The sequence below is a fragment of the Poecile atricapillus genome, chromosome 9 (genome assembly GCF_030490865.1).
Source record: "Poecile atricapillus isolate bPoeAtr1 chromosome 9, bPoeAtr1.hap1, whole genome shotgun sequence".
Taxonomy (NCBI): Eukaryota; Metazoa; Chordata; class Aves; order Passeriformes; family Paridae; genus Poecile; species Poecile atricapillus.
Window position 1 is genome coordinate 11115532 of NC_081257.1, and position 14050 is coordinate 11129581.

Genomic DNA, 14050 nt, shown 5'->3' on the forward strand with positions numbered 1-14050 from the left:
AAAGGAATGCAGATTTTAGTCTGTGTTCCTAGGTAACTTCAGGTCAAAGGAAATAAGTTTCAAAAATAATACAATTCTGCAATACTTGGAAAGCATGAAGTTGGAAGCTGAGTTTAGTGAAAATTATAGTATTTCAAAAATAATGCACTGAGATCTTTTTCATAGAAAAACATTTTGTGTTCCACAGTGGAAAAAAAAATAAAATAAAACCCTGTAAGTTGCAAACTGATCTCAAGGCACCCATTATTTTTCTCCACAAGCAACGGCAAAACCTAAAGAAATAATCCAGAAGAACTATTAGATTCTCATGGGAAAGTTGTTCATTATACCATTTACCCACTGTCATTAACAATCTACAAATTGCATCTAAGATTGCAGACTGCATTGGATTCCAAATATTTTTGTTATAACCCAGGACACTTTCCCGCAGAACAGCTAAGGAATTTGACCCAAAGTTCTTTGTAGACCTACATCTTCTGACCCAGTTTTCTGCTTCATAGCCTCAGTACCAATAAATATTTTTACAAGCAAGTTATTGCTTAATATTTTTAATTTAAGAATGATGGGCTGAATCAGAATTTATATTCAATCTTTTTTCCAGTAAGTCTGGAGCTGACACTGTGTCAGGTGCTTAATCTGTGCAGTGTCACTTTGAGCCAGTGGGATTCTTTTCTGCATCCTCCTTGGATCATGGTAGGGGTTAATCTGTGATACATAATTGCAAGTATTTATTGCAAATAGAAGAAGATAATTGTAAATATTTACCTGATTATGCACCCCATGGAATACTGAAAAACTGCTTGAAAGACACTAGAAAAGTCAGTACATTGTGAACAGGTTTGCAAACAAAAGTTGTGCAGATACTCTGCTTTAAGCAGATTCGTGTCAAAAGATACCCCAGTCCCTGGCTTTTGTTCCTGCAGTGTCAGGCACTACTATGGAGCCCTTGTCTGAAAAAGGAGACTAAAACCAGTCTCTTAGTAGAAGTAAAAATGATGACTGATGTTAATTGAAACCATATAATGTTACTTAGAGAAGACATTTTGGGGCATAAATACTGTGTTTTTGCTAACAAAGTCACAGTCATAGTCAGCAAGGTCACAGGGTGAGGGGCAGAGGCTCAGTTTTATTCTGTCCTGGGTGTGCTGTTACTGATCTTGTAGAAATACCCTGCCCATGCCAAAAGGGACAGTCACCAAGTACATTAATGAAAATTCATAAACATTTCCAGTCACAAATTCAATCATGGGTACTCGGATTTAAATTGAAGTATACTAAAGTAAGTCACACAGTAGAAAGGACTACCTGCTAATTACTTTTTTAATAGCTGGCTCACATTTTCAGCCATCTCTGGGAACTCCTTCAATGGAAGGACACCTATGCACTTAAGCAGGCACTAAAAATATACAGATATATAAAATGCACCCCCTAGATGTAAACTTATCTCTTACAAGAAAACTACTTTGAGATAAATTGCAATGTTTAAAAACGATTTTCAAAAATATAGGTTTTATTAAGAAAGCAGGAGCCTAAAAGAAAATAAGAATTAACATAAGAATGTCATTAGGGTCAGGGTTTGGCTGTCCCACCCCATAATTTGTTGTTATTCAATATCCCAATGATTATTAAATTAATCTGTTATTTAAACAGCAATCAAAAACAAGTCAACCCACATTTTCTAAGCACCGTCAACAAGAGAGAAAAACTGGGATTTTTCGAAAAATCTGAAATGGTTCCATATTTTCCAGTAAGCTATTCCCTTTTACGGCAAAAAAACCTAAAAAAAAATATAAACCCCATTACTTCTGAAAACTTATATCACAGACTGTTCTATCACAGCCTGAAGATTGAAAGTAATTAATTGCTAAAGAGAAATATTTTTTCTTTATCAGTCTTAACTGGCACTCTTTCTGTGGAGTCAGAACTGCACTAATGACAGATGTACTTGGTATGGGCTTTAAAGGTGTTCTGCTGCTCAGAGATGAATGATTTCTGATTAGACATCAAGCTTGAAGTTTTAGAATATATAAATGTCTTAGTGCTGCTTGTAGTTTTATGAATATTGCCCCAATATTTCAACCCATTTTAAATATAAGTGTGCTAACCAATGTTCTTTAGCAATGCTCACTGGGTACCTCACCAGTTTTTGCCTTTTGGGGATCTCATCAAAACAAATTTTAGTTGGACTAAAGGTGTCTAAGAAAAGCATCACTAGAATGCCAAAGTTGTTATAAATTAGAAAAGATGATGGCTGTTAAGATATTTGATCAGAAAATGTTTTCCATCTCTTTGTAGAACAAACAAAAATTTTTTTGTCTAATAGCAAATCTCATTTATTCATGAAAATTCTAATGTTTTCATTAAGCTTCATTTATCAAAATAACATCAGTTTCAGCTATAACTGCTAAGAAGGTGAGTATAGAAATTTAGTTGTCTGACTATTTATACTTCAAGTACATATGTTAAAATTTCAAATTTGCAAGGAGCCAGTTGGGTGCATAGTTGCCAAATTTGTGTGTTTGCTGTAAAAACTGTGGTTATACAGATTAGGCAGCAGTTGCACAGTCAAATGCTTAAAAATTTGCCCTTTTAACCTCTCCTGTTCATGTGTGATGACATATTGGACTTGGATGAAGATCAAAAATCTGGCCTTACTTCCAAAAAAATCCCCCTTCTCTTTTAATTGCAGCACTCATGGGTCTACAAGGTCAATACCAAAACCCCAAAGAAACTGTTTTGTTTCCAGTTGATCCTTTGTTCACAATCTTAAGACACAAAGAGGAAAGTAAATATAAGAAAGCCATATTGTCACCAGGGAAGCAAGGAAGTATTTAGCTACAATCATCCTAACCCTGGACAAGACTTATGTGTGTTTTAATTATGCCAGATATGAAAGATGAATGCATTTACTTTACCCTGTTGGGCATCACATGTAAATTGCCTGTTCAAATGTATAAGAACTGCTTCTTTGAATAAACACTGTCCCATATATCATCTATTTGCCCCCATAGAGTGTTAGTAAGCAGACATTTGCAAGGAAAATCATCAAGAAATCATCAAAGAGAATTGCTTCTCTTGCTTTCTCATAGACTGGGCACTGAATGCTGTTTATTGTCAATAAAAGAGGTAAATGGTAATGGCAACGTAGTTCACAATGACCCTGAACCCTTCATGTGGACTTATAATGGCAAATTTCAGACTTGTCCACTAAATGCACAGATTTGGCAGGAGCAGATAAATAACAACACAAATTAGATACAGACTGTTCAGGGCATGAGTATATTAGTGTCAGGAGCAGTGCAATCTGCAGACATTAAAATGGTAATGGTTTTTAAAACCCACTTAATCTCGAGACATACCACCATTTGCTAAAATATTTCCGCATTTCTTTCGCAGTAGAAGCTTGCCAAACTGCTGTACTTGATCATGTTTAAAATGTGTAAATAAATACACAGTTCAATTTCCCATGAAATAAATAATCATTTGCCTTTTCAGATGTAGTTAGTTTACTGCTAAACAAACCAGCTTGCCACATAAACCAGCCAAAGCATCAAGGGCCAATTTCTTCTCTTTGGGAGCTCTATCGATGTGTATCAGAATGTCCCTGTGTCTGTCCTGGAGCTGTTAGGGCAGAAAATTATAGTCAGTCTTCTAAAAGACATTTTGGATTGTATTCTTTTTCCTGTATCCACCTTTTCTGGTGCTGAGGGCTCTGTTTCCCCACCCTTTGTTCAGCCCGTATGTTTTGCACCGCTCCTTGTCCAGCGGCGGTTCCCGGTACCCGTGTGACGATGTGCACACCCAGGGTTTTAACCCGTGTTGGGTCACTGGAGTGCTGCAGCCAAACCTCTCAGGACTGGTCTTTACAGTGCTGGACAGACCTTCATTTCAGAGCTTGCTTGGATGTGCTTGGAGCTAAAGGAACATCTTCAAGGGAAACTCCGTATTTTTCATGCCTCAGCGGTTCATTGTTGAAGTCTCAAGGGTCACAATCTAAGTATATGGAATTATCTTGCACCTCTCTTTTGAAAAGCAGATCTTCCAGGCTTCCAGATTACTTATGGCTGTTAAAAAGTCTTTAAATTTGAGGCAACAGCGGTATTTCTAGAAACTTATTTTAGCCAAAACCCCAAAACTCTAGAAGATCCAAAAATATTTTTTCCTTGTTCTTTCCTAGTAAAAAGTATCAAATTATGCAATTTAAACTGCTAGAATTGTTTATTAAAGGTCTTTATACTTAGCTGAAAATGTTATATTGTGTTACCCACACTTCTCCATTTGCAGGCTGAGTAACTTTCTCTTCACTTCAAAGGCACCAATGATTATAATGTTTGTCATGCAGGTGTAATTTAAAGTCACTATATGGGCAATTTAACTCTACCCTTTGATAATGTATATTTTGAATGTCCAGTTCAGGAAACACTGTAAATTACTATTTTCATTTAAGAAAAAAGGTATATAAAATAATAGGGCAAGACATATCTAAGTTCCCAGGCAGGTCTGTGCCTGCCAGTCATCAGTTTAACAATCCCTGGGACAGTTTTCAAGGCTGGAGAATTTCTGTTTGCTTGGAGGTTTTTTGGTTTTTTCTGTTTCAGAACATTTTTAGTATCCTTGTTGTTCTGGAACATTTTAGTTGTCTATACACAGACTGCCACCCTATGTCTCCCTCTGTAAGCACTGTAAAATCTTGGAATTTTAGTGAAAATGAAGTCTAGCTGTAGGGTTTTTTCTCACCAGTAGGATGGGACGTGCACTTCTTCTCTTGACTCCCCACTTCCAAGAAAACCTCTGCAGGGGAACGTGATGATCTGCACCCATTCACTCTTCATAGTTAAAATCAGTACTCCATTAAAATATAAATAATAATCCACTTAAAAGTTAGTTTAATTTTACATTTTGAACAAGCACTAATAAATATTAATGAAATTAATAAATATTAATGAAATGATAGATTCATAGATTGCTGATGTAATAAAAGCATGCTTTGTAATGACGAGATTTAAAATGTTGTATGTATGCCATAATATATAGAGGTGAGTAATAATATATATTAGTTTTCTATACAATGGCTTGAAATAGGAAAAAAAATTGAAATTGAGAAATGTTGTGATGAATTTTTAAAGCCAGGCACATTTACAAAGAATTGCTAATACTAGAACATTAATTTTAGTTTGTGATATATTCATATTATAGGCAGATGAAAAACAATACAAACATGGCTTAGACATCTTTACATGGAGCACTTTCTTTTTGAAAGGGTTTGGGATAGCTTACAGAATATTTTAAAGCCTTTAACTTAGGAAAACAACATGAATCTTAAGATTCAAGAGCCATGCAAAGAACTTTTGTATATTATATTAAACAAAAGAGAGTTTTATCTGGCTATGGAAAAGATGGCACATAATGCACTTAAATATTTCAGATGTGGCCTTCTCAATCATTGCTAAAGTTTATATTAACAGAAATAAATTAACATTTAAAAGATTAAATTTTGTTAATAAATTAACAAAAACCACACTGTGGACCCATCCAATGAGCAGTTTCGCTCCAGGATTTATTACCCTTTTAATGTGAATCTCCTGGTCATTTCTGCTTTTTATACTTCAGTTTCTGTTGTGCAGCTCCTTGCTAGAGTCATTTTGTACATGAACTTGACCTAAAGTTGTGGAAAAGAGTAATTCCAATTCTTGCCATTCAAAAGTTACTTTTACAATGTCATATGATATCTGTGAGCCTTCCTAAACCAGAATATATCAACAGGCTTTTTCATCTTAAAGTTATATATAGAACCTAGCTTAGAAATCATATAGCATTTTAAAAATCACAATCTGAGATGTCTCTCAATACAAACCACAACTACTTGTGTAGAGCTAAAGAACTCTGCTAAAACCACATATTTGCTAACATGCTGTATTGGAAGTGTATTTTTCAGCCTGGATATCTTCTCTGACCTGTTTGTTGTGGTCTTGTCACCCAGGTGTCACTGTCAAGGGAAAAGGCCTTAGGAGACCTCTGATGTGATTTCTTTGTGCCAATTACTGTGTCTCTGCTGGTCACTGTGAGCACAGACCCAGGCACCCACCCTGCTTGTGGAGACACACCTATGTCACACTCAGCTCGGGGCTGTGCAGGGGTGTGAATGCTGACAAACATTTAAAGCTTGTGGGGTTTCTGGTCTTGATTTCTTTGAAAACAAATTGCCAGTACATTTTAAGCCTGGATGTTTGAAACTCTCCATTACCCTACACCTCATATGGAGGGGTGGCTGCACCAGAAGGGTTTGAACAGTCCAGTGCCTCATTACACTAAGGATCTTTTGTCATCCTAAAGGCTGTACTCTCTTAAGTTTTTGGATGTTTGCAGCATTCCTAACATGCAGTTGGTCTTGTCTGAGCATCAGTTATTTGAGAAAGAATCCCCTCCTTGTGGGGAGTGAGCAAGGATGGGCACTTCTGGGGGATCCTGTGTGAAGCTGAGGGGTTTCCAGCCATGGCACAGCTCTGTGGGGCTCTGAGCATTCAGCAGGCACAGGAATGGTGAGGATGACACTGCTCACCTAAATCCTCAGCACTGAACTTTGCTCTCTGTTTGCACTGATACCAAACATGCAGGCAGGCTGTATGTGGTGGCAATATTTTGCTCTCATGAGGTCAGGATACAATTACAAGCCTGAGGCTGGGAGTTTATCTGCCCCTCTTCATGTGAGAGAACCATTAGCTGTGAGAGAACCATTTATATACTGCTCCAGCTCTCAGAAATGTTGTTATTGGCATGTATGTTATTTTTACAAATTGCATTAGATATTTAATTCTCTGTCATCAATTATTTTAGGAAAAAAAAACACAAAAAAACAAAAAACAAGTAGCACAACTTGACTGTGATATAAACATTTCATTCATTCTTTGCAAAAATGTGATAAGTGAGAGAGATGTGGCTTGGAAATGTGGCCAGCAGCCTGGAAAGCACATGATAGGAGTTGGGAAACAGTAAAGTGGATATCTGCACTTCAGTCGAATGCTTAAAGTTTGTTCCAGACCATTAGGGTTGAACGTTTGCAACCAACAGTTATGTGAGTAACACATATTTGAGTGCACAATATTTTCCATTTACTCTGCCCTCTTGCTGGTTTTTTTTTTTTTGTTTTTTGTTTTTTTTTTTTGTGTCTCCAAAAAATATAGAAAAGATCACATTTGACAGATGTGAAATGTAATCCCAAAGTTACAACTCATCTTAATCCAAAATACTCCAAGTTCATTAATGGAGGTTTACAAGCAAAAAAAAAAAACACTGAAAAGCCCAGGGGGAAAAGGCTGAGTTTACAGTGATGCTCAAGAGCCAGAGTGGCCACTGAGGGCTATCTCAGTTCCATGGAAATTTAGACACTTTCTCACATCTTTGTTCATTTGTTTAAATTACCAATTTGAAAATACTGTCCTATGTTTATTTCAGTTCAAACTACTCACAGTGAAACTCTTCCAAGCTTTGTAGGATTTGTCTGCCTGAGCAACACAAGTAGTATTTAAAGGATCTTTCCTGTTGTCACATAAAAATGATTAATGTGATTATGTATGTGCAGGAGTGACATTTGCCAACACAATACTCTGATATTTTACTCATAATTTGATTTTAAGTTCCACAGTAATCACTGTGACATTAAATGATAGTAATAGTGTTCCAATGGTCATTAAGGAAATGGAAAATACATACAGATTTTTTTTCCCTTAAATCAGGCTGCTAAACCTCCTGAGCATGGAATTAAAAGTGAATCCAAACAGTGATTTAAATATTTATATGAGTAAAATCCTGCCTAAGCCATGTGTTTGTCATGACCACATATTCTACTGCAATGTCTGTTGTAAGCACTGATATAACAGCAGGGTATTTTTTTATAATTAGAAGAGAACACTGGTTGTAAAATACAGCATATAGATCAGCAATTATTACTTATGAACAAGGTTTTTTTTTAAGCAAAGTGCAATAATGAAGTATTTCTGTGAGAAAACAAGAATTAATTTTTAACAGGAGACACACAGCATTGTTTTTAAACAAGCTGAATTGCTTTTAGTGTTGTTGCTGTGTTCAAATCCTCCCCAAATTACAAAGAAATATCTTCCATTCTTCAGTATAATGGGAAGATACTCTCTCTAAATGTTCTGGTCCCACAAGCATAGTTTTATCCTGCGTCTTCCGAATTCCATGCTGCTTGACATTTGTTCTGTTCCCTCTGACACTTTTCAGCCTTTGCAGCTGTTTGAAGCAAATAAGGAGCTGTGGATCTGAAAATCAGAGATTTCTGAGTGCTCTCAGGAGGTTCCCTGCCGTTCTTTGTTGCTGAAACAAATCTTGTAGCAGTGTCAGTAGCCACCAGCTAATGGCAGCAGGGCTGCAGGCCAGGAGGAGGAAAGTAGTTCCGTTCAAATGACCAAGAAATGGTGGTGGTGTTTGGGATCCTCAGTCTGAACAACCCATCAGCACTGTGCCCTCTCTTACAGCTGGCTCATCCTCAGGCCCATACCAAACATGCTGTGTTGAACCAATTTCCTTCAGATCCACTGCGCTGGGTGGAAGTGGCTGCTTATTAGCAGGGAAACCTCACGTTTATATTCAGTTTATATCCTGTCCAAAATTTAACACCAGTGGACAAGGAAATGGATTACCTCTCCTGCATGGAAATACAGAGACTAAGCTGCTCAACTGTAATATTGATTTCCTTTAACAGCAGATGCTGTAGTCAAATAGGGGAGAGTAAACAACTTAAAGGTTAGATTTGCTTAGCTGGACGAGGCACACCTCTGGCATGTCTGAAATAAAATTACCTTAGCTTTGCCTGTTATTGATCCAGCTATGCTAGGAATGGAAAGGTGAAGCCAACAGCACTTCAGAGACAAGAGGTTAAGCCTTCCACATACAGATTTTGCACCGTATGATTGAGGTATTTGTAGTGAAACAATGAGCTGCATTAAGAAGGGAGGACAGTGGCTTACAGAAGTGCATGATCTTCAAGCTGGACTTGGCCTGTCAGGAGCTACAGCAGCCAGCAAGAAAAAAAGGGCACAGCTCTGCCTTGGTCCTGCTATGCCTGTTTTCATCAACATGGGAAATGCTCCAAAATCTCTAAGGAGACAGAATGCAGAGGCCTCATGGCAAAGGCACCTCCTGCAGCAGAGGATAACCTGTATCCTGTATCCTGTCCCACAGGGCACTGCTTGTCCTGGCATCCCTGTCCTTTTCTCCATCCCAGAGGTTCAGAGATAGAAAGAGAAAGAAGCACAGAGTGGAGAGAGGGCAGTGCTGCAAGGGTATTGTCAGCTCAGTCCCTGCTCCTCTACTGTAGATATTCTTTCTCCTTACAGAAGAAAGTGATTCTTATAATATGAAAAAGAAGTGACATTTTGGGAATTAGGTTGGAGGTTTTGATTTCTTTGTTTGGGTTTTTTAAACATAGTCTGGGGGGGAAATTATAACAATAGAATATATATTATAACTCTTTAAAGACTTTTACATATACAAATAAAAGGGAGAGATTCCAATTTAAACCAAAAAGAACCAACAAACAAACCAAAAAAACCCCCAACAAATCAGATTTGAATTTAATGTGCTGGCTCTCTAAGAACAAGTGTTGTAGCTCACACTTAGCTTTAGGTACCACGTTTCACCCTGCTCAGGATGCATTTCTCTGCAGGATCACTGTCCACCCCTTAGAGAGAAGGACCCTCCTGCAGAGGATGGCTCAGATCCCCAAAGCCAAGCTCCTGTCTCAATTACCCTTGAATAGTCTGTGTCTCTGCATGTCCAGAGTTGGAGGTGATCTCCCTTCTTGCAGGAACCTGAGTTATCTATGCTTAAAGGCAGCAGCTGTGATTGCAGCCCAGCATTTGCACTACAGTGCTGTTGTGATGCTTTCCAAGTTATAGGGTGTCTGAGAGAGATAGAAAGAACTGAAGGAACTGTGGGAAGAGTCATTTAGCCACCAGACACACATTAAAAATGTGCTTTCTTACCATGACTTCAGAAGAATGACTACCAAATATAATTATGAACACAGCAGTACTTGAAGTCCAAATCTCTTTCTTTTTAATTGCACAATGAAAAATTAATTTCCAAGGAGCAGATTAATAAGTATTGCTTTTTGACCAAATATTTTCTACTTCCAATTAAAATATTAAGCTGGTTGTTTGTTTTTTTTTTTTCCCAAATCAATTTCCATTTTATTTGTGCACATGTTTTTATATGGACCAAAACCAAAAGCTGTTAAAAAAAACAGATAGTGTGTGCAATATGACAAAATTGTCATGTAACACTCTGACTCAAAATACAGTTCCTTGCAGACTTACTCTCTGTCGTTATTTTCTGTTCATTAACAAAATAGTTTGGCATAACTAGATTTTCTTCCTCCCTCTCTGTCTACCCCTTTCAAGTATTAAACTTCTTCCTTCCTCACCTTCCCCACAAAGTCAAGAAACAGTTTGTTTTCAGGTCTGTTTTAAGCCTCTGAACCTGCACATCAAATAAACCAAGCCAGTTCCTCAGTGGATGAAAGATTGAGAAGAAATTATTAATAAGCTTCTTATTGACTCAATGTAGCTTCAACAGGAACCCAGTTTATTCTGGTTTATATTTGCAGATATGTGGAAGCCTATTCCTCTGCTGCCCCTATCGAATGATGGTGATGATACTGCAGTAAAGGAAAAGGATTTAGATCAAAAGATTTACACTACTTAAACAAAAAGAGCTTTATCCTTTAAATGTGAAATATTTTCCATAATAATAGGGCACTTAAACATAGACTTTCTTTTGATTGTTAAAGCAGCAATAAAGTTCAGCCAAACCCCTTACTCAGTCCTTGAGAGTTGGTTTCCATTTTACCAGGGAAATGCCAGCTTAAGCCAGCAGGTGTTCAGAACTGGTTATTGTAAGAGAAACTTTAGAGACTCACAGTGGATCTCACAAAAAGATAATACCATTTTCCCTACTTTGTCAGAGACTTCATTTCTCACTGCAGCCATGGAAGCTGTTTGCTGGAGGTTTTTTTCCCTTGCAACAGAACCTTGGCGTACACAGTGAAGTATTTTGGTGGAATGTCTCAGTCTCTGAAAGGCTTTGGTCTGACTGTGTTCACGCACCTTTTGTTTTCTCTGAATGTTTGGTTCCTGAGACTTACTGGCATGAATGTTCAAAATGATTTTCAAAGATGCCTATGCATGTCACCATGGGAACTGAAGGCTGATCTCAAACAGCAGAGCTGCTGCTGGGCTGATTGTGTGCTTTATCCAGTTTGGGCATGGAAGCAGTGCCATGTGAATTATCTGAATAGTCACACAGCAGCTGTGGTGGTTATGACTGGCACAAACTCCTTTGCCACTGATCTGGTGAGGGTAACAATATCTCATGACTGTGAAATGATCTTAAATTGCAGTGGCTGAAAGAAGTATATTTTTTTTGTGCAAACTATTAATAGAAAAGAAAGCTAAACTGGACATTTTTTGCCCTTGTTTATTTACTTGGCTCAATCTCAGTCTTGAATCCTCTGTCTTCACTTGTTGGTATGTTGGCTTTAGAATTTCATTTCCAGATTATATTTGAGAATTGTGTAAGGGGGAACACCCATATACTGCTTGATAGAAGAGAACATTTTCTTTTAAAATTATTTTTAGTGGGAGGATGAGAAGCCAATTGTTTCACTTTTCAAGATATCAGTTAAGTTGTTATTGTGCATTAAGGAAAAAAAAATGCTGCAGTGAGCTAAAAGTTTCACTGTTTTATGGTTCTTTATACTAGTCCCATGCTCTGTGGCAGCTACCATAAAATCAGACTATTCACAAACTTCTGTACTAGTTAAACAGACTGTAGGTCTGCAAGAATATTTAGTGTTTGGTAAACAGTCAGTGTGATTAGCTGGTACCTATGATATAATTCCTAAAATAGAAAAGAGGGTTTTTTACTTAACTAATGTATTGCTCTTTGAACTGCCTTTAATTCGTAATTTCCATCAATCAGTGCAGGTACTGCATTCCCCAAATTGATGAAGTCAAAAATTATGAAGGCTTGCAGTAATAAAGCAATACAGAAAATTTTGCTAGACCTTGTAGTTTGTCTGTAATTTAATTCAGCATCATAATTCCGTAGTCGAAACATTCTTCTGGATTAAGGGCTTTCATCCCAGCTAGGTGAAGTGATAGGAATTTTTCTTGCCCCCTCTCTAGTTTGAGGAAGGAATAGCTTTATTATACTGCACAGCCCTCAAAGTGGCTGAAAGAAGAAGCAGAATGGGGAATTGCCCAGCTTTCATCACCTGGCACCTTTAAACCTGGCTCTAGGGTACATGATTTCCACATGGGGCTCACAAAAAGGGGTATCACAAAAGGGCTTGAAGTTGGGCACACCACAGGTAAAACAGAAGAGCAATTACTCCCTTCTCAGCAAAAAAAAATCAATCATTTAGCATCCAATTAATTGTTAAAGCACTTTATGCCCATCAGGTTATTTTCTAAGCTAGTTTTAAAGATACAATGAATGTAAATGAATGTAAGTTTCAGACGGCACAAAATGCAAATTGTGCCAATTTCTGGCAATAAAAGTAATGTTTTTTTCTATCCTTTACTGTTTGATTTATTCATGGCTGTTTTGAGAAATTCATGCAGTACAATTTTGGTGCTATTGCCTGCTAAAGATTTTCCCTCCTTTCCTTTTATTGGCCCCACTTCTCCCACACACAAATCCACAAAGCCACAGATGCTCCATTACAATGATGTCAGTCTTGCTACATGCTCCAGCTGTTTGGTAGGTACATTTATAAAGTTCAGCCTTTTACATTATGCCATAAATGTATATTTCGTGTATAAACATAAAGTTAACATATTGCAGATCACTCTAAGTGTAATTTTAATGGAGGTTCAGTAAGTTTAAAAAATACTGAAAAGCATTTAATCTTTCCGTTGGCAACAATTTTATAGTAAGTTTTCCAAATTTTTTTTCTTAGTCTAGGTTTAAATATTCCCTGCCCTCTCTGCTATTTCATCTTCTGTGATCTTTGGAAAAGCAGGGAGTTATTATAGTAAGACAATATGTATTTTAAAGAAAGATGTCTGAGGAAAAATATGTTTCTCTCCACATCTTCTTGGTGCTCAAACCCTCACTTAGCATTCTGTACATTTACCAGCAAACCACGCTGCAAAACACCTAATTCTTGGAATTGCCAGATTTCAGTGGTATTTGATATGGCTGATAGGCTGCTGATAGGATGTATAAATTCTAACGGATTGCTTTAAAATTTCATGAAGAATTTGGTATGAGCCTTAAAGCCATTCTTTGTACTGTGTCCTGAGTTTCAAAGGAAAGGCCAAACAGTGTCTATTTGGCTCTGCCTTTTGCCCCTCTTCTCTTTGGTATGTGCTTAAGGGCTCAGCTTGCTGAAACTGTGCATCATTGACTGGTGCCCAGAGGAGCCCTCCCTGGTCTCCCCTGGGTGCTTTCCTTCTTAGAAAAAATGTCTTTATTTATTTGCTCTCCCTTTGAGTTGCCTACTTTGTCTTCATTTGAATGTGGTGCTGAGTTATCACCATATTTATACCAGACAGCCATTATTCTAAAATAAATCGCTGTGGAAGATTTTGAGAGCTTAATCTCTGTTTTGTTGGCTCAGTAATAAAATGGCTCTCAAGAGGACAGATGAAAGCTGAGAGCAGGGGTTCCTGCTGCTTCAGGCGAGACCCAGAGTGCACAAAGGCCGTAGTAAAACTGTAGAGACTCAAGTTTGGGACTGGGAGCTACCAGTGTGTGGCTGCAGAAGAACCTTCACCACAGTCTGCTCCATTCCAGACTGCAAATACATAAATGTCTGATAAACTCCTAACAAGAGCCACTGGCTCAGAAATGCTGATAATGTCACCATTATTTGTTTTCTTTTTAATTTTCAGGTCTTTTGTTATCCAGCAGATCCCAAGTAGCAACCTCTTCATGGTGGTGGTAGATAATGAATGCTTCTGTGACTCTATCCCACCAATTACCATGGCACCTATAGAAATAAGGTATATCCTTTTACTTACAA

The 14050-nt window shown here is 37.6% G+C and overlaps 1 protein-coding gene across 1 annotated transcript in view; it reads left to right on the forward strand.

The window, feature by feature from the left end:
• Positions 1-14050, forward strand: part of CACNA2D3 (calcium voltage-gated channel auxiliary subunit alpha2delta 3) — a 388427-nt gene that overhangs the window by 372295 nt on the left and 2082 nt on the right. Inside the window, exon 36 of the mRNA XM_058844987.1 lies at positions 13920-14032. Coding sequence (XP_058700970.1) covers positions 13920-14032 — 113 coding nt within the window. The remainder of the gene's footprint in view (positions 1-13919; positions 14033-14050) is intronic.